This window comes from Ammospiza caudacuta, chromosome 21 (genome assembly GCF_027887145.1).
Source record: "Ammospiza caudacuta isolate bAmmCau1 chromosome 21, bAmmCau1.pri, whole genome shotgun sequence".
Lineage (NCBI taxonomy): Eukaryota > Metazoa > Chordata > Aves > Passeriformes > Passerellidae > Ammospiza > Ammospiza caudacuta.
The window spans coordinates 881,005-902,148 of record NC_080613.1 but is presented as its reverse complement, the minus strand read 5'-3'; the positions used below and the strand labels follow the sequence as shown (position 1 = coordinate 902,148).

The 21,144-nt window shown below is 45.1% G+C and overlaps 1 protein-coding gene across 1 annotated transcript in view; it reads left to right on the top strand.

Annotated features, from left to right (window-relative positions):
- Window positions 1-20,085, top strand: part of SCAI (suppressor of cancer cell invasion) — a 32,138-nt gene extending 12,053 nt beyond the window's left edge. The window contains exons 3-17 of the mRNA XM_058818198.1: window positions 4,888-4,983; window positions 5,589-5,675; window positions 6,192-6,290; window positions 6,939-7,035; window positions 7,796-7,894; window positions 8,521-8,673; window positions 9,493-9,594; window positions 10,152-10,253; window positions 10,878-10,956; window positions 13,001-13,100; window positions 13,559-13,640; window positions 17,787-17,859; window positions 18,395-18,568; window positions 18,648-18,748; window positions 19,777-20,085. Coding sequence (XP_058674181.1) covers window positions 4,888-4,983; window positions 5,589-5,675; window positions 6,192-6,290; window positions 6,939-7,035; window positions 7,796-7,894; window positions 8,521-8,673; window positions 9,493-9,594; window positions 10,152-10,253; window positions 10,878-10,956; window positions 13,001-13,100; window positions 13,559-13,640; window positions 17,787-17,859; window positions 18,395-18,568; window positions 18,648-18,748; window positions 19,777-19,926 — 1,594 coding nt within the window. The 3' untranslated portion in view covers window positions 19,927-20,085. The remainder of the gene's footprint in view (window positions 1-4,887; window positions 4,984-5,588; window positions 5,676-6,191; window positions 6,291-6,938; window positions 7,036-7,795; window positions 7,895-8,520; window positions 8,674-9,492; window positions 9,595-10,151; window positions 10,254-10,877; window positions 10,957-13,000; window positions 13,101-13,558; window positions 13,641-17,786; window positions 17,860-18,394; window positions 18,569-18,647; window positions 18,749-19,776) is intronic.
- The last annotated feature ends 1,059 nt before the right edge of the window (window positions 20,086-21,144 follow it).

Genomic DNA, 21,144 nt, shown 5'->3' with positions numbered 1-21,144 from the left:
AGAATTTGCTTGAAATTTTGGCCTGAAATGAGCACAGTTGATGTGTGGCTGTGTGCTGCTCCAGTTCAGATCAGAGGGTGGCAGAGAACCTCCAGCCATTCTGTGCCTCCTGTGCCATGGAGGGAGGTAGGGCTTGTGTCAGATTTCGAGATGAGAGATGGAGTTTCTTAGTGTATCCATGGTACTTTTCCAGAAAGAAACCTTCTTGTCCAGCTAAATGAAAAGAAAATGGAGAATACCTTTGGATGAAGTATGGCAAATAAAAACAGAGATGGGATTAAGCAGCCAGTGCTGCTGTGTGAAAATAGGAATATTGCAGAACAGGAACCTCTGTCCTTACTGTAACCTGGCACTGTTACTTCTTACACTTGACCACCATTTCACCTCTGAGACTTGTGATTCCCGTGGGCAAAATGACAGGATAAAGCAACACTATAATTCTCAGGTATCTGCTGTGTTAGTGCTTGTTCTCTGGGGAGTTCACCTGGAAATGTCTTGGCAAGCATCCCAATTCTTAGTCCAGTTGCTTCATAATAAATGCGTTTGATTCATGCCTGACGCCTTCTGTTTTGAAGATGATGACAGCCTTTGCTGCTGTGTTTTTTTGCTATTCTCTTGCCCCTACCACATTTCGTAGAAAAGAAGAGATGGGGGACGGAGGAGAGCAATGATTTCCTCCCCAAAACCTCCTCTGGGCACTTCAGCTACAGGGAGCTCAGCCTATAGCTGTGTTGGCAGCTGCTTAGCTGTTGCTGCTGCCAAAAATTGCAAGGGCTCAGCCTGCCACGTCTTTGTTTCAGTAGCATTTCCTTCCTCTCTTCCCCATGCAGATGCCAAATACAGCATTTGAGGGAAACATATGATGCTCTGCCAAGGTGGCTGCTCGAAAGTGCTCCCAGTGATAGCATCTCCTGTGGCCGTGCTGCCAGGGTGACCCGGGGGGCTGTCGTCCTGGGCTCTACCCTGGGCTATAGGCTAGAATAAACTGCTGATGAAGTGTGTTGCAATGGCTCTCTTCTCCCCTTTCCCCACTCCCACTTGCTTTTTTCTTGGAAAAGGCTGGGAAGAGGGAGGCTGTAAGGAAGCAGTTTGTCATGGTGTATTGTCACTGGTATTATTTTCTTTTAAATGTTAAAAAGTGCTTAAATGTGTTCAGTATCACAAAGAAGCCTGGAACTTCAAGGAATTAAAAGACTTTCAGCAACTGTATTGAACTGTATTTTAGGGAAGTGATTGTCCCTTTGTACTGGGCACTGGTGAGGCCCCTCATGGCCAGAGAGACACTGAGGGGCTGGAGTGTGTCCAGGGATGGGAACACAGCTGGGAGAAGGTCTGGAACACCAGGAGCAGCAGAGGGAGCTGGGGGACTCAGCCTGGAGAAAAGGAGGCCCAGGAGGTACCTTCTGGCTCTGTGCCACAGCATTTCTATCCCACTGCTGCTCAGGTTCTGGGAACAGGAGCCTCTAACTACTACAAGCCCATGAACATAAAAGGAAATTGTCTCTTTTTATCACCTGTCAAAACTGTGAATGTCTTTAAAGCTTTGAATGTTAAACTTACAGTTATTGTAGCCTTCCTCTTTGAAGCATGCTGCTGAGTCTCTGGGACTTTCTCAGCATCTTTAATGTCCCTGTGTGACAACTTCCATGTGATGCTGGCCAAGCACACCTCAGCACCTTTTATTGGGCTTCAGCCAGTATTATCTGGCAGCATGGCTGAAATGAACTCCTGACAGAGAATTAACTATGAGCACGTAAGTAGTACTGGCCTTTGGGGAGACAAAGAGTACAGCAAGAATTGTATAAAATCCTGGTCTGTCTGTGAAATTTGTCCACCAGCCACACTAGTGCAGCAAGAGAACCAGTCTTGTGTGCCCAGTGTGAGAAACCCATCATTCTAGAACATCGGAGTTTGTGTCTTCACATCCCGTTTGGAATGTTCTAAAAGCCAAGGAACTGGAAATGGTTTCCACTTGTTGTTGCAGGCTATTGTACTGTCCTAAATCAAATCTCCAGTCCCTCCTCTGCATTTGGATTCGTTTGGTTGCCCCTTTTCCCCTCCTGTAGTGGTGTTCAGCCAGAGCAGTGCTGAGCCAGCAGCGTGGGCTGGGCACACCCCACAGGAGAACCTGCTGCCTTTGTCTCTCCTCACTGCTCTGGTGTCCTCCTGTAGATCTGGAGGCAGCAATAAGTCTTGCTATAACATAGCTCTTGAGCTCTCACCTTGGGTGTATAATTGCTTCTGGGCCATGTATTCCCTGTCTCCTTTGGTGGGAGGAGCTGTGCTAAAAGCCCACTCTGCAATCAGCCGAGGCTTTGGGATTCTTTTGGGCTAATTCTCACCAAATAATGCACATCCCCATGTTCTGTTAGAAAACTGCACTAAATGTCCTCTTCTGCTTATGCATCCGTCTTCTCATGGCAGAATTTCTTGGTACACAGGAGCAGCATGTGTGATGTTCAGCGCAGAGCAGTAGAGGGGTGGCAGGAAGGGCAGCTCTTGTCTGCAAAAAGCAGTAGTGAAAGCACAGTAATGTATTGTCATAAATGAAGTTTTATTACAGCCATGTCAGAATACTATCAAAAGAACAAGTGCTACTGTCTGTTTCCATGGAGATCCTTCCCGTTCCCTGGGGAGCCGAGGGATCCGTGGTGTTGTGCAGCTATGCCAGCTGCAATTAGGCAGGCAGGCTGCAGGAGGAATATCCGTGTGGACAGGCAGCAGGGGCTGCAGCCAGCAGTGCCAGGCACAGGGGCACTGCCCTGGCAGGGGCTTCTGCAGGCACACTCAGTGCCACACACTCACATCTGGTGCTGCACACAAATCGAGCTGGGCTTTGTGCTTGGGGTACGTTAGAGTGTTTGGGATGTGCAGAGCAAGGTGTGGAGGGGGAGGTGAAGGTGAGTGTGTTAATTAGCTCACTGATGAGGGATAGATGCATGAGCATCATCAGCCCATACCTGCACTGTAACCCTACCTGCTTAATGCTTAGTTTGTGCAGGTACCAGTGTTTGAGAGAAGGGTGCTTTCTTGGGTTGGGGTTCTTCAAGTCAGCTTGTTAATTCAGGCATTCTATAGGTTAGTGCCAGGGAACTTTGATTTGTATGTTTTTTAAAAAAAATTATCCATTTCGGTGTTGGTTTTTAATTAAATATTTTTTATATATATACTTTAACATTGAATCTTGTGGATGTGCTAATTAAATTAAATTAACGCTACCTCTGCTGTGTCAGAGTCTGTGCTGTATCTTGGGTGTGTGTTTGGACAATGCCTTAGCTTCTTTTGTTTAACTAAAATGTTTACATCTGTTACGAGGACAGAAGGTGGTGAATTGTTCCTTGCAGAAAATGCTTTAAATTTGCATGTGTTTGTATCAAGCTGTATTTGAATGAAGATGTCGGTACCCTGAAGCACATATTTATATTCCTGTTTACCCCTTGCTACACAACATACATTGCAAGATTTTGAGCAGCCCATTGCAAGTTTGAAGGGATCTTTTTTGTTTTTTAATTTGGTAAAATCCTGCCCAGATTCCTTGGCATCTTCATGGAATATCAGCACCAAGTACTGGAATGCTTTTCCAGGCTGGTAAGGATTAATTTTATTTGTAGTAGCTGAGCTAGGTCCCTTCAAGCTGTGTGGGAAGTACAGTTGGCTGACAAGCAGAAGAATATTAATTTCCTTTCCTACCTCGGGTGCTGTTAAAGCAATTACAGTGAGCAGAAACAGGCCAGAACACTGCTCTGAAATGGTGTGTACGGCTCTGCTTCTCTGGCTCCCTCAGAGGACATGGCAAGGTTTCCTAGAGGTGCTGCTTCCCTTGGTCTCTGCCCTCCAGGCTTGGATGTGGCATGTGCTGCTTTTCTGTCTGCTGAAGGTGGTACATGAGCCAGCACAGTGATTTGAGAGAGCATTCCTTGTGGAAATCAATCTTGAATCAAATAAAAGAGGATTCTGTCTTGGAAAAGCCGTTCTACTTTCAGCTGCAGAGTTGTGCACCTCCTTTGAATGAGCTTTGGTGTAGATGTGTGGGGAATGTGTGCTCAGTGGGACTCAGGGGTTTGGTCCCCTCTGTTGCATTTGTTTCAAGATTCAGGTCACTCCTGGGAGATGGGAGGAGTGAGGGTTGAGAGCAGGAACCTTTAAAGCCAAAATCCTTAGGAATACATCATAGTTGTGGGGTGGAAATCTAGCACAGCCTGGAAATGGAGGGGAGGCAGGAGAGCAGAGCTGAACTGGGTTGGCTGTCTCACCTTGTATCACTGGAGACTGACAGGAACAAAGCAGAAGTTCTCAGGTTGTGTCGTGTCACTAGCTGTGAGTGAGAGGGTGACAAATGTGGTGATGGTGTAACAGAACCCAGTGGGTGCTAACTGTGAGCATCCATCTGCTGGCCTGACCTGCTGATAGTGGGGCACTGGTTTTGGCTGTGATGTCACAGGCTCTGTTTCTTAAACATGACTGTATCTGTTGGAAAAAGATTCCTTCCTTCATCAGTAACAATAAATATTATCAGTCTCTATTGACTAATTTCCATCTGCTTGTTCTTGGGTAGGGTTTTTCTGTATTATGATATTTTAGGAGTCCAATTTGTCTTTCTGTGCACATAACCATATAATTACTTCTCTTTTAGCAAAATTGTAAGATATTTTCAAACACCTGTTGCATGTAGGAACATGATCATTTCCTATTTGGAGAGATCCAGTGACAACAGGTTTTGAGAAACTGTCAATCATGGTTCTTGTAGTTCTGGGTGCAGGCAGGATTCTAAAGTATGTGAATGAATCCTGGACAAATCAGTTATGACTTTGACACAAACGTGCTCCTGTCGTGTTGGGCTGACTGGATTCTGCTTCCTAATTCTGCTTTTGTCACTGTCTCTTGCAGGGATTTACCTCAGTATGGGCAGAAGCAGTGGCAATCCTATTTTGGGCGAACATTTGATGTTTACACCAAACTCTGGAAGTTCCAACAGCAGCACCGGTAAGGAAATGTTGTAGGCAGATGTGTTGTGTGGGTTTGAGTGCAGCTTTAATCTCTGGAATGCCCAGAGCCCCAGCTAAGATTGAGATTTCACTGTGTTGTTCAAGCATGAAGGGAGGGAACAGCAGCTTCCTGCAGTGCTCACAGTCTGTTGAATTAAAATGTTGCAGAGTGTTCGGTGGGACTTTTTTAACAAACCCTTTTGCTCTACCTGAGTGTGTGGTGCTTTAATTTCTTACTGAGGAGGTGATGGATTCTGCAGAGCAGGATCTGGAATGGTGTGAAGTCTCTTGCTGCAGCGTGGGCTCTGATCCTTCACACCTTCCTCTGGCTGCATAGTCTGAATGTTCTCCTGGGAAGTGGTGACCTTTTGTTGTGTGTATTTTGTGCAACACACTTATGTCTGGTTCTGGCAAGTTTATGCAAGATAAATGGCCCTTCTTGTGGGGTGTGTGTGCTGCTGGCTCTGTGGGGCTGCTGCTGGCAATGCTGCACCAGTAATGAAAGCTGAATTTGGCCCTGCAATGGCTCTTTGTCTTGTCTGGTGGGATGTTCTGGGAAATTTGGGAATCCTTTTAATCTTTCTTTTCTCTCTTGCGACATAGACAAGTATTGGACAATCGGTATGGGTTGAAGAGGTGGCAAATTGGGGAAATTGCTTCCAAGATTGGGCAGCTCTATTACCATTATTAGTAAGTAAGCACAGAAGAGGATTCAGTGGACAATGCAGGTTTAGTGGCAGCTGCATGCCAAATGTCTGGATGCTCAGTCAGGAGGAATCAGTGATTGGGCTGGTCGTGATGCCTGTTTGTGAATGAGGGCCCTGGGGACTGCATGGGGTGCTGCAGGGAAGGGCTCCTGTGAGCCTGGTGCCACTGGTACTGCCCAAGGGCTTCTCTCCTGCCTCCAAAGGGTCTTCCACATGTGCTGCATTGGAATGTTGTGATTTGCAAGTTTGGGAGCTTAATGTTCCTTTACACTGTTCAGTGACCCCAGCACCCGTACGTGTGGTGCAGGATGGGCAGCTGATTGATATCTGAAATGGGATCCAAGCTGTGACACATCCCACAGCGAGTCTGGCTCTCCTGGGCTGGCACTTGAGGAGGGAGCTGTGCAGGGAGGCACAGGCTGGCTGAGGGGCAGGAAGGGAGGTTTGCTGTGGCTTTCTTTGCTGTGAGGCCGTGAGCTGATGGCCCTGTTCCCCGCAGCCTGCGCACCTCAGAGACCAGCTATCTCAACGAGGCGTTCTCCTTCTACTCAGCCATCAGGCAGAGGTCCTACTACTCCCAAGTCAACAAAGAAGACAGGTATGTCTGAAAGGAGGCCCTTGTTTTTTCAAGACTAGAGAGGTGTGTGGAAGCAGCAAGGAGCTATAAACTGTTGGAGCATAACTAGGATAAAATCCATGTTGTTGAAGGAAGTTTCTTTTAATCCTTCTGCCAGTATTGAAAAATTCAGGATAAATAAGGGCTTTGCTGTATGACTGGAAGAATACTTTGTTACCTGGTCCTAGATAGAAAGCTATTAGCCCCAAAATTTTGTAATTTTAAATCCTGAGTGGTACCAGTGCTGGGAGCTAGAATGCTGTGGGTGGAAGATGGGTCAGCTGGGCTGGAGCAGAGGAATCTCATCAGGCCTTTCAGGGGAGCAGCAGCTCATGCTGCAGTACAGTAAGGTTTGAACAGCCAGCCATGATATCTGACTCCCATGTTCCTGTCAAGTAAGGAGGCTGTTGGTATCTTAAATTATTTTTTATGTCCCTGTACTCAATTTTAACTAAACCTCCAGGCAGCCAGGTGGCTATTCATCAGCACATGAGTTCAGTCAGAACTCTTAATCTGCAACTGTTCAGCCCTGCCGTGGTCTTAAACTCCTCCTCTCCCTTACCCCAGCTACCTGCCTCTGTTCTATTTTAATCTCAGTTTTGGCTGTGATGTTTTTGTTGTTGTGTCTAGGCCTGAACTAGTGGTTAAGAAGCTGCGTTACTATGCAAGGTTCATAGTGGTTTGTCTCCTGCTCAACAAGATGGATGTTGTAAAGGACCTTGTGAAGGTATGCTGGAATCAGGACAAAGGTGCTGAGGGGTGGGAGGCTGCTGATCCTTGCTTCTCTAGTCTGTCTGACATCCAACACAGGGAATACCTTCTGTCATTCAGACATTTAATAATGACACTTCAGGATCAAATGATTAGGTTGCATTGTTTGAATGAAGAGCAAGTAAAAATGTTCCAGAAGCTGCAGCCCAGACAGGGAGGTGCCCTGGAAGTGCAGCAGAGGAACAGCAGGCTGCTCCCCACAGCATATGCTTCCCAGCCCTGTGACAACCTCGCTTCAAGCAGTTCCTGGGCCTGACAGCTTTGTGTAGGTTGCATTGCTGTGTGTGTCACAGCTCCCCTGAACTGCAGGCTTCGCTTAGCACAGCTAAACCAGCCACACTATCCCCTTCCTCAAGGTATTTAAAGTTACTTGCAGGCTGAAATCTGAGTCCCTGGTATCCACAGCGTATGGTAATAACCGGTGACATAGCTGTGAGTGGGATAATTATACTTAACTCCAGATATTCTTTGCATTTGGACCTACATAAAAGATAATTTGCATTGCCAGAACTCAGTGTAGCATTGGCATTCTGTCTGCTGAACGAGTGCGTTTTGGCTGGCATGTTAGTCAGGGGTGTGCTGCATATGTTCTCAAGGAATTTATTTATTTATTATTCTTAAAGGCCAGCACAGCTAACCAAATATAAGGTTACTGACTGCCTGGTAAAGTCTGGTTTTAGGAGTGACTGTGTCTATCTCTGAACTGTTTACCTCAGGAGCTGTCAGATGAAATTGAAGACTACACGCATCGTTTCAATACTGAAGATCAGGTGGAGTGGAACCTGGTTCTTCAGGAAGTGGCAGCATTTATTGAGGTGAGAATAGCATCCCCTCTAGTTGTTTCAGAGTTTCTGTCTTGTTGATGGAAGTGTTGTGTATCACCACATTTGTGAGGGAAGCAGGTGTGCCAGTGCAGGGGCAGTATGCCTGTCCCATGAATCACTGACAAGTGTTCACAGGAATATTTAAATATTGCCAGAATGGGTGGCACCATTATCATTCACTCTCCTCCTTAGCTATTCTTTTCTTCAAAGGGAAAGCAAGCTAAAATAGGCAAACTAAAATTATTATGATTGTAGGAATATGTAGTTTATTCTGCATGAATTTGTAAGGCTGTTTGATGACATTTGACTCCTCAGATACAGCGAAGCTGAAGCAGAGTCCATGTCATTGGAGGCAGTATGCTTTTCTCACTGCTGTACCTTCATGTGCTTATCCCATGTATTTCTTGCAGTCCCTAAGAACCTTGCTTTTCCAGCTGGGAAGGCTTTACTCTCTAGCCTGCATACAAATATACAAATACATGTGTGGCAAAGTAATTTAAAAAATCTGCCTCATTTGTGAGATGTTTATTGTAAGTGCCGAGACCTGCGGACTTCTCTCTGACTGCAAATCTGTATGCTTTCCTGAATTCTTGATTTATTCTGGTTGCTTTTTTTAGGCAGACCCTGTCATGGTTTTAAATGATGACAACACCATTGTAATCACCTCTAACAGGCTTTCTGAGACGGGAGCTCCGTTGCTGGAGCAGGGGATGATAGTGGGACAGCTTGCTCTTGCAGATGCGCTCATTATTGGGAACTGCAACAACCAGGTAAAGGAAATTCTGGGCACCTGGCTTTGCATCTTTGGAGTCCCCCCTGTGACATCCCTTCTGATCATACAACAGAGATTCCAACAGAGGAGAACACTGAAATATTTTATTGTGATGGTTGCAGTGGTAGCAAGAGGAAGAAGGTTCACAGAAATAAGACCTAAAAACGAAATGTTAGATATTAGATCTGTGGTACTGACCTCTTATTGTTTATATTCAACTTGTCAGTTAAGTAGACACAATTGATTTTCATATACTGGATTATTTGTAACAACATTCATGCATGGGAGACCTCTAAGATACCTCTAGAAAAAGCTTGACTTGAGCTTTCATATGACTCACTCCAGCTTGTTGCAACTTCAGTGGCAACAGGAAGAGGTTTTCAAAAGACATTCTAGGTTCTGTTTTTAGATTATAATGATAGTGAAGTTGTACAAATTTCTTGGCTTCTCTCTGAGCTCTTTTCAGGTAAGCAAGGGAGTTATTTTTAAACTACAGCTTCATCTGTCTTTGTCAGATTTTGTCTGAATTCATAGTACATAGCTATTTCAGCACTTGATTAGTCCACATCCCAGGGAAGCTTGTAATTTGGAAGCAGGGGTCTGCAGTGCAGTGGTAGATCAGTAACAAATAGACTTTGTCTTCTGTGAGCTCTTGTAGAAGTCATTCACAGCTCTTCAGAGATTCAAAGATGACACTGACAGATCCCTGAGAGAGAATGGCCTCTCTGGTGTGCAGTGGAGTCTCTCAGCTGCATAATTCCAGAGCAACTCTGTTTAATGTGTATCTGGCAGAATAAACTGTGTGCCTCTCCTGCAGGTCAAGTTCAGTGAACTGACAATCGACATGTTCCGGATGCTGCAGGCTCTGGAGAGGGAACCCATGAACTTGGCATCTCAAATGAACAAACCCGGAATGCAGGTCAGTTCCACTTCAAACAAACCTGGCAGCACATCTTAACTGGGTGTTTTGTTGGTTGATTGCTTTTAAGTAGTCTACTCCTTCAGTATTGCCACTGTGCAGAGCAGGTTAGTAAAGGTGGTGTAACTTCCACTAGAAATTAGTGAAGAGTAGCTCAAACCCATGGATTCATCAGATTACTGAGTCATCTGAAAGTTAATGTCCCCTTCGGAGAAAGTATCAAGTCTTCTATCTGGGGCCAAAAGAAAATGTGGAGATTTTTCATTTATTTAATTGAGATGAAGTGTGAATTTTGTCACTCATTTCTTTGGTGATACTTGAGACACTAAGAAGGATTTAGTTCACAAGTTTCACTGAGGGATAATACAAAGTTCTAGTTTGAATACTGTGCATCCTGCTTTACTATGTAGTAGGAAATGCAGGATGGGCAGACCATTTGTGTGGGTAGTGTGTTGGAACATTCTAACAGATAGAAATTTAGAGGGTTATGAGACTGCTTTGATAATATCTGGTTGTTGGGGTTTTATGAGTAGTATTTTGTTTCTTTCTGTTAACAGGAGTCAACAGAGAAACCAGCCAGGCGGGAAAACCCCCATAAATACCTACTTTATAAACCAACTTTTAGCCAGCTATATACATTTTTAGCAGCATCATTTAAGGTATGTGAAATCACTGAATTTATTTGTAATAAAAAATATTCAGGAGTGTTTGTGACACTGAATGAAATGTGGATCTCCACTGATCTGGAGAATAGAAAAATCTTTAGAGTATTCTTTCATTTCATATCATGCCAAGCACAAACCAAAATGGGGGAGGTGTATCAGGAGATTGCTGCTCTTGAGCACTGTACAGCTACTGAATCTCCAGTCCTGTATCCCACTCAAACTGTAAACAAAGCTTCCCTTGTGCACTGTTTGGGAGCTGGGCTCTGAGTGGATCTTGGCAGCTTTTGGGTTCCATATCTTGGAGAGCCTCAGATCTGCATAGATAGTGAAGGAGTCTGTGTGGAGCAGATGCTTTGTCAGTGCTGCTGGAGCTCTGATACCAGTCTCGAGGTTTGTGTGGAGACAAGTTCAGACATTTCATCAGTGACGCTTTTGGTCTGTTGGAAGGGGTGTCTGTGCTGGGGCAGGGCCAGTCTATGCACCAAGAACAGAGTGGAGGGGAGCCAGAAGCAGGAGCAGCACAATTGTAATGACAGTGTGTTTATGGAGGTGATGATTGAGTACTAAAATAAACTTGTACCTTTCTCCCCTGGCCCTGGTCCCCTGTTTGCATTGCAGGAGCTGCCTGCCAACAGCGTGCTGCTGATTTACCTGTCTGCCACGGGCGTGTTCCCATCAGGTCGTTCGGATAGTGAAGGTACAATAAAGGAATGCTCCCTGTCATGAACAGGGCTTGAATTCTCCTGATGTTCCAGGACAAGTGACCAAGAAAGATGTCACAAAGCTCCTTTAAAAAGACAAGTCAATTCGATTCTCCTGTCTGCTTAGTAAGATAGCCTTTATTTTCCACAAACAATAATACAATCTTTGTGTTTTAATTAGTGTGCATTAGCCTGAGAACTTTTCAAAGGACACATCCAGTTTTTGATGCATCTGAAGTATTTAAAGCCTCCCAATTTTGAAGACCGCGTGGCTCAGTTGATGCATCAGCACAAAGTTCATAAAATGGCTCCATGGCACTCTGATCTTTCCAATGCCCAGCACAGGAGAACGTGTGGCCAGGACGTGGGTGGTGGAAGGACTCAAGCAGCTGTAGGGACTGGTGTATTTGCACGCTCATTAACCTGACAATTCAAGCCCTTCTCATGATTTTTAACAATTCCCCTCACCTCACCCTCCTGTTCTTTTCAATCTAGCAGAATATTTGGATGCAGCTGCAATATAAAAGCTGAAAACTGGTTGGCTGAAGAAAGCACGGTCCAAAGATCTGTTTATATAATTCCAGAAAAAAATCAAAATAATTTTTTAACATCCTAAATATTATAAAAAACCTCATCTGTTTGAGACTTGCATTCCTTTATAAGATGCATGCTTTGTCCACCCCTGTGCATGATTTATAGAGCTCTCAAAATGTTAAAAGAAAAAGGAAAATCCCTGTCAGCTTTGGACAGCGGCAGTGATTTTTTAAAAATGCTTTTAACATTTTACTTCTTGCTGCAGCTTGGTGATAGGTCCTAACTGCAGTGTGTCCTCGGAGGCCTGTGGTGTGTGCCCCTCTCTGCATGTGTTGTTTCAGCTTAAGAGCTTGTGGCAGAGGCATCCAGGCTCAGCCAGCTGAGGAGCTGCACCCAGCGTGCAGCCTCACCACGGAACCCATCACAGCTGCATTCCTTTAATAAGGTGGTGTGGCCTGCACACAGTTCTGCCTTATTAAAGGGGAGAGCAGCTGCAAGTTGCACTGTGCATTGCCTGCAGGCCGTGTGTTTGGCAGACCATGTGAGGTGTTTGTAACAGTGCTAAATTAATGTTTGTCCTGTTCCTGATTTTGTGTCCCCAAAGCTTCCCTTAAATGGAAAGGCGCCTTGTATCCAAACTTGAAAAAATTGCATTTGGTGGCCAAATGTGGGTCAGCCAAGTCTGCAAATGTATGACAGAATGAAGAAACCCTAATACATTATTTTGCTAAAGTTAGTGACATTTCATTCCCATACCAATGGCAGAAATATTTCTTGGTATCTTGTGGGATTTGATATTTTTTTATAGCCATTGCTTTTGTGTTTGCTCTCCATCAGCCATTCAGGGGGTAGCTCAGTTTTGCAAATTTAATAGAATATTCAGCTTACAGTGGGAACACATGTCCAGGGCGTGTGTATGTGAAAATTGTGAATTCTGACTTTGAAATCTTGAAATACCTTTGATACAGATCTGAAATCTGGTTAAAGCTGTTTTGTCCCCTTTGTCATTCTCTGAGTTCTCTCTTCTCCCCTTTGCAGTATTAGAACTGCAAATGATACTAGTATTTCTAGTCTTTTTGATTAATTTAACCTTATTTTTTGATCAAATTGTGAATCTGGAAACTCATGCAGTAATTCTACAAAGGTATTGATTTTCCTGTATCAGCCATGTAATGGGTTTTAATCTTTTATCTCTGTGGTGTAACAAGAGCCAATATTGGGATAATTTGCATTAATTTATGGGTGAATAGTGAATAATTAAATTACAAGTTATGAAATTGCATTCCTTGCTTCTCTTTGATAGATGCTGAAATTTCTAAAAAAGCATGAAAAGGAATATGCAGTTAGGGAAGTCTCCACATTCCTCTCTCCCCTCCTGACAGCCGCAGCAGTTCAGATTCCCTTAGTGTTCTGGGGTTTGTTGTTGCTTCCTCCCTGTCCTGTAGCCGGTAGATGTCCAGCAGGGTGAGTTGCCCCTGCTGATCTGAGCTCCCTTTCCCCGGGCAGGTCCCTACGATTTCGGGGGAGTGCTGACCAACAGCAACCGCGACATCATCAACGGGGACGCCCTGCACAAGCGCAACCAGGCCTACAAGGAGATGCACTGGTGAGTGTGCTGCAGCCTGCAAAGCCACAGCAGCTTGTCTGCAACAGGGAGAAATGCATCAGCGCCTCTGGAGTTCAGACTCCTCAGTGCGGGACATCATAGTAAGGATTGGCTTGAACACTCAGAAGTGAACGAGCAGCTTTAAATGATCATTTAAACAATTCAACCTTACTTATGTAAGCTGGTATGAGTTCTTAATTACTGACAAACTTCAGATCAGTGGTGGATGACTTCTGAAGAAGTTAACCCTCTCTTGAACTAATGAGAAGTCCCACAGCCCGTATTGTAGACAAATATAGACAACAGTGCAGCTGCTCTCTGAGGATGAATCTGGGGACTGCAGCATGGGAAATCTGTCTGCTTTTTATCTGGCTCTGGGCAGCTCTGTGGCTGAGACCCTTGTGCAGTGTCAGCTGTGCAGCTGTTGTGGTGCTCTGAGGGGTCCCTTTCCTTTGCAGCCTTCACCCTGGAGATCTGTACCCTTTCACCAGAAAGCCCCTGTTCATCATCGTGGATTCTTCCAACAGCGTTGCCTACAAGGTAAGGCCCTTGGAGGCTGTTCCCCCTGTGGTAGGATACAGTGCCAACCCCTAGTTAGCTTACACTTTTAACAGGCTATTTTTTTAAACAGTTTGTATTCAGTCTTTCTTTTCTTTTGAGGTTGTGCATGCTAGTCAGGATCTGACCCTATGAATAGGAACAAGAAGGAGAAGCACATGAACAGCCGCTCATTGGAAAATAATAAATCCTCCTGGAGGGAAAAAAGGTTCAAGATTTCCAAGGTCTCTGGTGGGAGGTTTACTTTTGTTTTATACCAAAGACAAATCTCGGTGTGTGTGCATGGGGGAGGGAGATAACTAATGTGCTTTTCTTTTTTCCAGTCATCCAACATTCAGTTGCTTTTAAGCAACAGAAAGGAGTCAAAGCATTGAGCCTGATCTTAAAAAACACGGGGTGTCTGTGTCTGAAAAGTGTCTGAACCAAGGAAGTAACAAGCCTCAAATTAGCATCCAGTGTTACTGTAGAGTGGTGTTTGCTTGGACACTGAGCCTCCTTCCTAGGGTCTCTGGACTTACAGTAGAATTGCTCCATGCCAAATCACCTCTGGGAATCTGCAGTTCGGGTAATGCAGAAGCAGGCATTGCACTCGTGGTGGCCAGTTGAATCTGGAGAGCATTACACATGTATTTCATTCATGAATGGGGTAATAAGAATGTGCTATATCTGGGGAAAGTGCCACTTCTTCTGTGTGCCTTTTTATAGCTCCATTATGTGCAGGGAGGGAGGGAACATCCACAGCTGCCTTTCGGAGGAGGAACAGGGACGTCTAGTGGCCAGAGAAGCTTGTGCCTTGCTCAGTGTCCACAGGCTGTGCTGTTTGCTTTGAAGGCATGTGCTGGCCAAGCAGAGGTACTAAATCAGTGGTCAGTGTGAGTCAGGGTAGTTCTGAATTGAGCCACGGAACTCCTGCCTGACAGCCAGATAATGATCTGACCTCTCTGTTGGCTCTTTGGTTTGTTGTAGTGTAAATGTATCTCAGAGGGCTTTTTAAACACCACTTTATTTAAATTCACTGCACTGGTTTCAGAACAAATCTGCTTTTTTCTTGCATTCCCTTCCCCATTTAAATGGAGGGAAACACAATTAGAGTGATTTACTTGTCTTTCTGAGAAAGTGAGCATTTGGAAGGGATTTATTTCCTTATGCTCTTTCCTGGCATTCATTCCAGTGTAACATCAGGAGGACTGGTTTTCTTTCAGGGATAAAAGGTATGGCTTGTGTTGGGTTCTTGGTTTGGTTTTGGTTTTTGTACCACCTTCCTCTCTTAAAAGAGTTAGAAGATGTCAAATGGATCAGCTCTGTAAGAGAGCAAAGGATTCCAGCTCTGGACAGATTGGGGTTCTGTGTAAGGCTTAGAGCAATGAACCTGTTTGGGGCAATGGATTTCCACACGTAGATTTGTAGGTCTTGTGAGAGTAATGTCAAATGTTCACAGTATAATTTGCTTTTTGTATCGCATTTAAATTTGATAATTCCGTTTTCTTTGTTTTTTGGGTGCACAGTAAGCAACTCTGTAACCTCCATTGAGTTTCTTTTCATTGTTCTGCAGTGAGCTGGCAGGGGTGTAAAACCCAGCAGTCTGTTCAGCACAGCTGGTAGAGAGCATCCAGCTCTGTCTGTGTGGAAGGAGCACAGAAATGTGAGCTTGGGAAGTATTTCAGGGCAGGATTATAGAAGTGGCTGCTAGGAGTACTGACCCAGATCAGAACAGTGTGGGCACAAGTGCAAGGAACCTAAAAAGAAATAAGTTCAGCATTTCAGAAGTGACATTCACCTTCCCCATCTCTTGCCACTGAGCACAGGCAGGCGTGTCAGGGGACTGGTTTAGGTGTCTCGTGTTGTTTTCCAGTGAAGGTTCATGGCCGAGCTCTCAAGGTCAGTGTTCCAGCCCTGGCACACTCCTGCCTGTGGTTGTGCTGGGGTCCTTGTCCCCAGAGAGCCCTGGCAGAGCTGTCCTGGGACTGTCCCCTGTGGGCTGGGAGGTGTCTGGGGGCTCGAGTGCTGCATGAGCAAAGAGCAGCCGTGTGAGGAATTGAAGTCAATACTGGCTTTTTTCCCCGTGGCTGCTCTGATCCTCCCTGATAGGACAGGAGCTATCCTGACATTTAAATGTCACTGCCAGCAGTAGCAGCAGGAACAGCAAATGCTCACACGTCCTTTTCTGCAGCCCGTCCCTGCTCTCCTGCACGCATCCCCCTCCTCTCCCTCTCTCTGCAGGACCTAAATGGTGATGACTGAAAGTAAGTCCTGCCAGGAAGTGACTTGCCAGTTTGTCAAATCAGCAGCACTTGAACAGCTTCCTCCCCTGTATATTTAGCTGAAAGTGGAAGATAACTGCAAATCGAGCATATCTACTGAAAGCCGTGAAGGTTTTTTTTAACACTTCCGTTTAAATATAGCTGTCTGTGTGTTCTTGAAGGTTACCACTGCATATGTGGATGAAATAATATTTTTAAATCAATATCTTCCTGTAGCTGTGGTTGTCTAGGATCATGGTAAAATGCAAAGTTTTAAAACCAAACCAAACCAAAACCTCCAGCCAGTGGGAATGCAAGGCTTCTGTCAGTGATGTGGTATAAATACTCAGCTTAGCAAAGCTTAAATGTGATGTGACTTCTTTTGGAAATGATGGGCAGTTCCTTCTTGGAAGGAGATGCACATGACACGCATTGTAAAAATCAGCAATACGTCTGTTGGAAACCTTGAGCACTGAAGTAAAAATCCAGTCAAATTTGAAACAAATTGGGGTTTATCCTTTTTGGAGTTGTCCATGCACTGAGGGGTAGGGCATTCCATACCCAGACCTCCTGTCAATATCTGGATTGCAGGGCAGGTTCTCCTGGCTGAACCCCTGCTGGGGCAGAGTCCAGAGTGCTCTCAGCCGGAGCCTGACACCCACAGGTGAGCCAGGTGCTCTGTGGGGCTGCAGGGCTGTTCCCACTGCTGGCCTGGCTGCTCTGCTCTGGAGCTGAGTGACACGGTGGAATTCATTTAACTGGTCAGCCTGCTCCTGGTACTGAGAACGAGAGTTACTGGAGAAGGTAAAACCTTGCCAGTGTGTACACTTCAAACCAGCCGTGTCTGGGTTGGCTCCTGGAGGCTGAAATGTTTCTTTCACCAATTCCTGGGCTGATCTCTTGTTCCTGTCTGCAAGGGAGTTGTCTTTGTTTCTTCCTTAGAGACCAAACCTTAGTATCCAGCTAGAAGGGTTTCTAGCACTACTCAGCACTCTGTCAGAGATGGGAAATGTTTTATTTCGATTAGACTAGATTTCTGTCTCTAGTATTTAGCAGATTTAGATCAAATTAACTGTAAAACGAATATAACTGAAATATACTGCCTGGAAGGGAAAGTTCATTTGAATTATGCAGATGCCAAAAGGAATCCTCAAAAATAACTTTTTGAGGATTCTTCACAAGCAAATACTTGTGGTATTGTATGTCTAACACTTGTAAACTGCAGTTTTAAGAATCTGATCTGCAGATGTGTCTGGCACTCGTATGCTCTGGAGGCAGGGTTTGAGTCCGTGCTCTGAAAGGATGCAGGCACAATCACATTTTCTATAGCTTTGCAACCCTTCAGTTTAAGAAAGCTTTTCTGGTGACAGCTAATGAGGTTGTGTGCATGATTTTTGGCTTTTTTTCCCAGTTTGTGACATACTTGCTTTAAAGGAAACTTACTTTAAAGCTTTCCTCTGGGCCCTCCTGTTTTATCAGACATAGCTTTTCCTGCTAGAAGGAAAAGGGCAAAGAAATGTTTTGACTGGGCAGTTCAGTTGGTGTTGAGGGAAAATATTAAATCAAATTGCTTTCACTTTTACTGGAGAACACGATTGTTTTTTTTCAAGTAATGTGTTACTACTGAAAGCCATTTTTCCATGAAATTAGTGTCTGCCATCAGTAGCAATGAAATGAGAGAATTGTAATTAATTTAAAATGTAGTTGGTTATATTCCTTCTGTGCTGTGATCTCTGAGTAATTGAATTTGTCAGGCTCATTGCCAATGCTGAGCTGTGTGAGGGGCATTACTGTCTTCTGTCATTAATGTGATTTGTACCCTTGACTTGCTGAATATTCAAGGCAAGCAAAGTGACCATCAATACTTCAAAATTCTTATCTGTTACAGAATTTCACAAACTTATTTGGACAGCCATTGGTGTGCTTGCTTTCTCCAACAGCATATCCAAAAGCATTGCAAGGTATGTGCAGTATTGCATTTCCCAACAAGGCGCAGTTCCTGTATCTGTCCCAAACAGAACGTGGATTCCTCAGGAAAAGGCAGCTTTCCACTACTGTGTAACCCCTGAATCAGGTTGCCAGTCCCTGAAGTAGTATGATAAAGTTTAGCTAATGTATGTGATAAATTATTTGTTCCCATGCTGGTGACATTTCTGGCTCCAACAAGGGCTGGAGCAAAGGCTGTCCTGCAGGAACACTGAGGCATGGCCAGCCCAGCGTGGGTGACGGTGGTTGTTACATCTCTGGGCAGCATTATTGCTCCCAGAAAGGGGGCAGAGCCAGTTTAGGTGCCTTGGTGTTAATGCATGTCTCCAGCAAGCCTTTATTGCCAGCCAGGGATCAGGCCTGCACGAGGGAAGGTGTAACTAACACCCAGGAGTAGCTCCTCTGTGACGGAATTTAGCGGGTGAGCGACTTCGTTGTGTGGCAGGGACAGCGTTTCTGTTTCATGTGCCAAATGTATCCCTTTGTCTATTGATTTATTTTTCCTTTTAGATCAGTCTCAGCGGGGTAGCCTCTTCACACTCTTTCTGAACAATCCCTTAATGGCATTCCTGTTTGTCTCTGGATTATCAAGCATGCGCCGAGGATTGTGGGAGAAGTGTCAGGATTACCTCCGGAAAATCAACCGGGACATTGCCCAGCTGCTGACCCACTCCCGCTCCATAGGTACGGCCTGGCCAGGCCCAGCCCAGCCTCTCGGGGGCTCCGAGCCTTTCTAAATGGCCTTTCTTTGCCTTCTCTACAGATCAGTCCTTCCTTCAGTTTTTTGGGGATGAGTTCCTTCGCTTGCTTCTCACAAGATTTATCTTCTGTTCGGCTACGATGAGGATGCACAAAATCTTCCGGGTACGCAGGGATGTGTGTGCCTTTGTGGGAGCTGCAGAGCTGCCCTGGTCGGGTGGGAGGGCCAGGGTGACCTCAGAAAGGGGCTGATGCTCACATGCTGCTCCTGCAGCTTGCACTGAGGCTGTGCTTTGTTGGCTTGCAGGAGCCTCATCCTGCACGTAACACATCAGGCGCACTCCAGTTCAATTATGTCACTCTGGACAGCCTTGTCTGCTAGAAAAATTCCTCTTTATAACTTGAGATTATTATTTCTACACAACCAAATAGGTATAGAGCGAGAATATAAGGGGAAGTGGAGAGGAGTGGGTCATTATTTCTGGAATGTGTTCATGTGAATGGGTTTTGAAAGGTCTTTGAAGTGTAAATGAATACACTAAATAGGAAGATGGTATTTTTGCCTCCCTGTTGGTTAAAGCTGTGCCAGCAGAGAAGTCTGCTCTGGATCTACACCATTTCATGTGAGTGTTGGCATATAAACTGCCTGCTCCATTTTAAGTACTGCAGGGAAACATGGGACTGGAGCATTGAAAGGTGCAGTATTCAGTTGTGGAACTGCAGATGTCCACCAGCTCTCCAGGCCAAAGTCAGCTACCTGGGCTGCTCTGATACCAGGGAAAAGAAGGAGGTCTGTGTCAGTGGGGAGAGATTTGCCCCCAGTGTCTTAGATATTTGTTTTAGGATGAGATGAATCTCCCACTGGAGATGCTTACATGTCTGTAATTTCAAGAAATTAACTCCAGCCTAGTGGGTAAGTACAGGTGAATATTTTTTGTCTCTTTTAGTGGTTTATTTTTTTTCCTGCAAAGCCTCAGTGAACATACCAAAAGCTATCTGAGATGAACAGGCATTTGTATTGCCACTGTGACCGTCTCTGAATCAATGGAAAGAGAAAACTGAAAATTCTAGAATGTTTGCTGTCTCTCTGCCATACTGAATAGATTAGGGTGAAATTGGCCTTTTGCAGTCTTCTTCCTAGAGCGTGTGAAAGAAATGAGTGTCTGATTCTCTTTGTTTTCACTGTCATCTAGCAGGAGACTCGAAATTATCCCGAATCTTATCCTCAGCTGCCAAGAGATGAAACGGTGGAGAACCCTCACCTCCAAAAGCACATTTTGGAGCTGGCTTCCATTCTGGATGTTAGGAATGTTTTCCTGGAAAACACACTCGATGACTATTAAAAGAAACTGTCTTATTGCAAAGGGGATTCCCTGGCCACAGATTTTGAATGGTGCAGTTTTATAATGTGAAAATCATAAAAGGAAGTACTTGATTTTATTTTTAAATTTAGGACCATTATTTTAAAAAGTAATAATAAACAGCTGTTAGTTGAGCTGTTCCATTCTGTATGGGGTCAATTTTGTAAGCAGAAGTTTTCATGTCTTTTAAATGTTAAACTAAAGAATCACAAGAAGTTTATTTCTGGTCTTGTGGCTGTCAACCACATTTCCAACAGCTGATCCTAAGCATAGAAGTATTATTGGTTACCTTTAGCCCACCTTTGTGGAAATCCTTTATTTTTATACAATTTTAAGAAATTGGAAAGAAAAAAAAATAACAGAAAAAACCCAATATTTTATCCCCAAAGAGTTTGGATTTGAAATGGTAAAGATGGAACCACACAGTGCAAACCAACAATAGCAATAACACAGATTCCTTCATAACAAATATATTTTTTCAGTCTTAGGCAAGCGAGGAAACAAAACTGTGGGCAATTAAGTTGCATTTGGAGCAGTGTTTTGAAGTGAATTTGTAAAGATACTTAGAGCTCCCAATAAGTTTGATGCAGCAGTTTTCTGTTTGAGCTGTGTACTGCTGGCCAAGGACCTGGCTGGGCAGGGGGTCAACAGTGAACCAACTGCAAACCCTGAAGGTCAGCCCCCACCTCTCACTGGCATGTGGGGCATCCTGCCACAGCAGGAGGGGGCATTCTTCAGTTTGAGGTACTGTGTGGATGGAATGTGTGGCTCCCACAGCATGAGCAGTCCCCGGCGGAGCTGAGAGGATGTCCTGCACAGTGCTGTGCCTGTCCCTCGTGTGTCTGACCCTGCTGTGCACAGCCCCAGAGAGGTGCTGATGTCCCCTTGCAGGTGAGGCCAGCTGAGAGCTGCCAGAGCCCCCCGGATGTTTTGCATGCCCCCCCATGCTCAGTCCTGCCCTCTGGAGATGCCAGGGGCTGGAACTTGGCAGCACCGTCACTCCCCAGCCAAGAGCTTGGCTGCATGGGTGTCTGCAGGAGGACAGTGGCCTTTGGGAAGGGGCTGGCTGGAGAAGCCTCTTGTGGCTGCTGGGAGAGGGCTGGCTGCCTCATTTGGGACTGCTCTGCCTGCCCTGCAGAGCTGGAGGAGCTCTGGCAGCTCCTGGCAGTGCAGGGGGAGCAAGGATGAGGGAATGGAGAT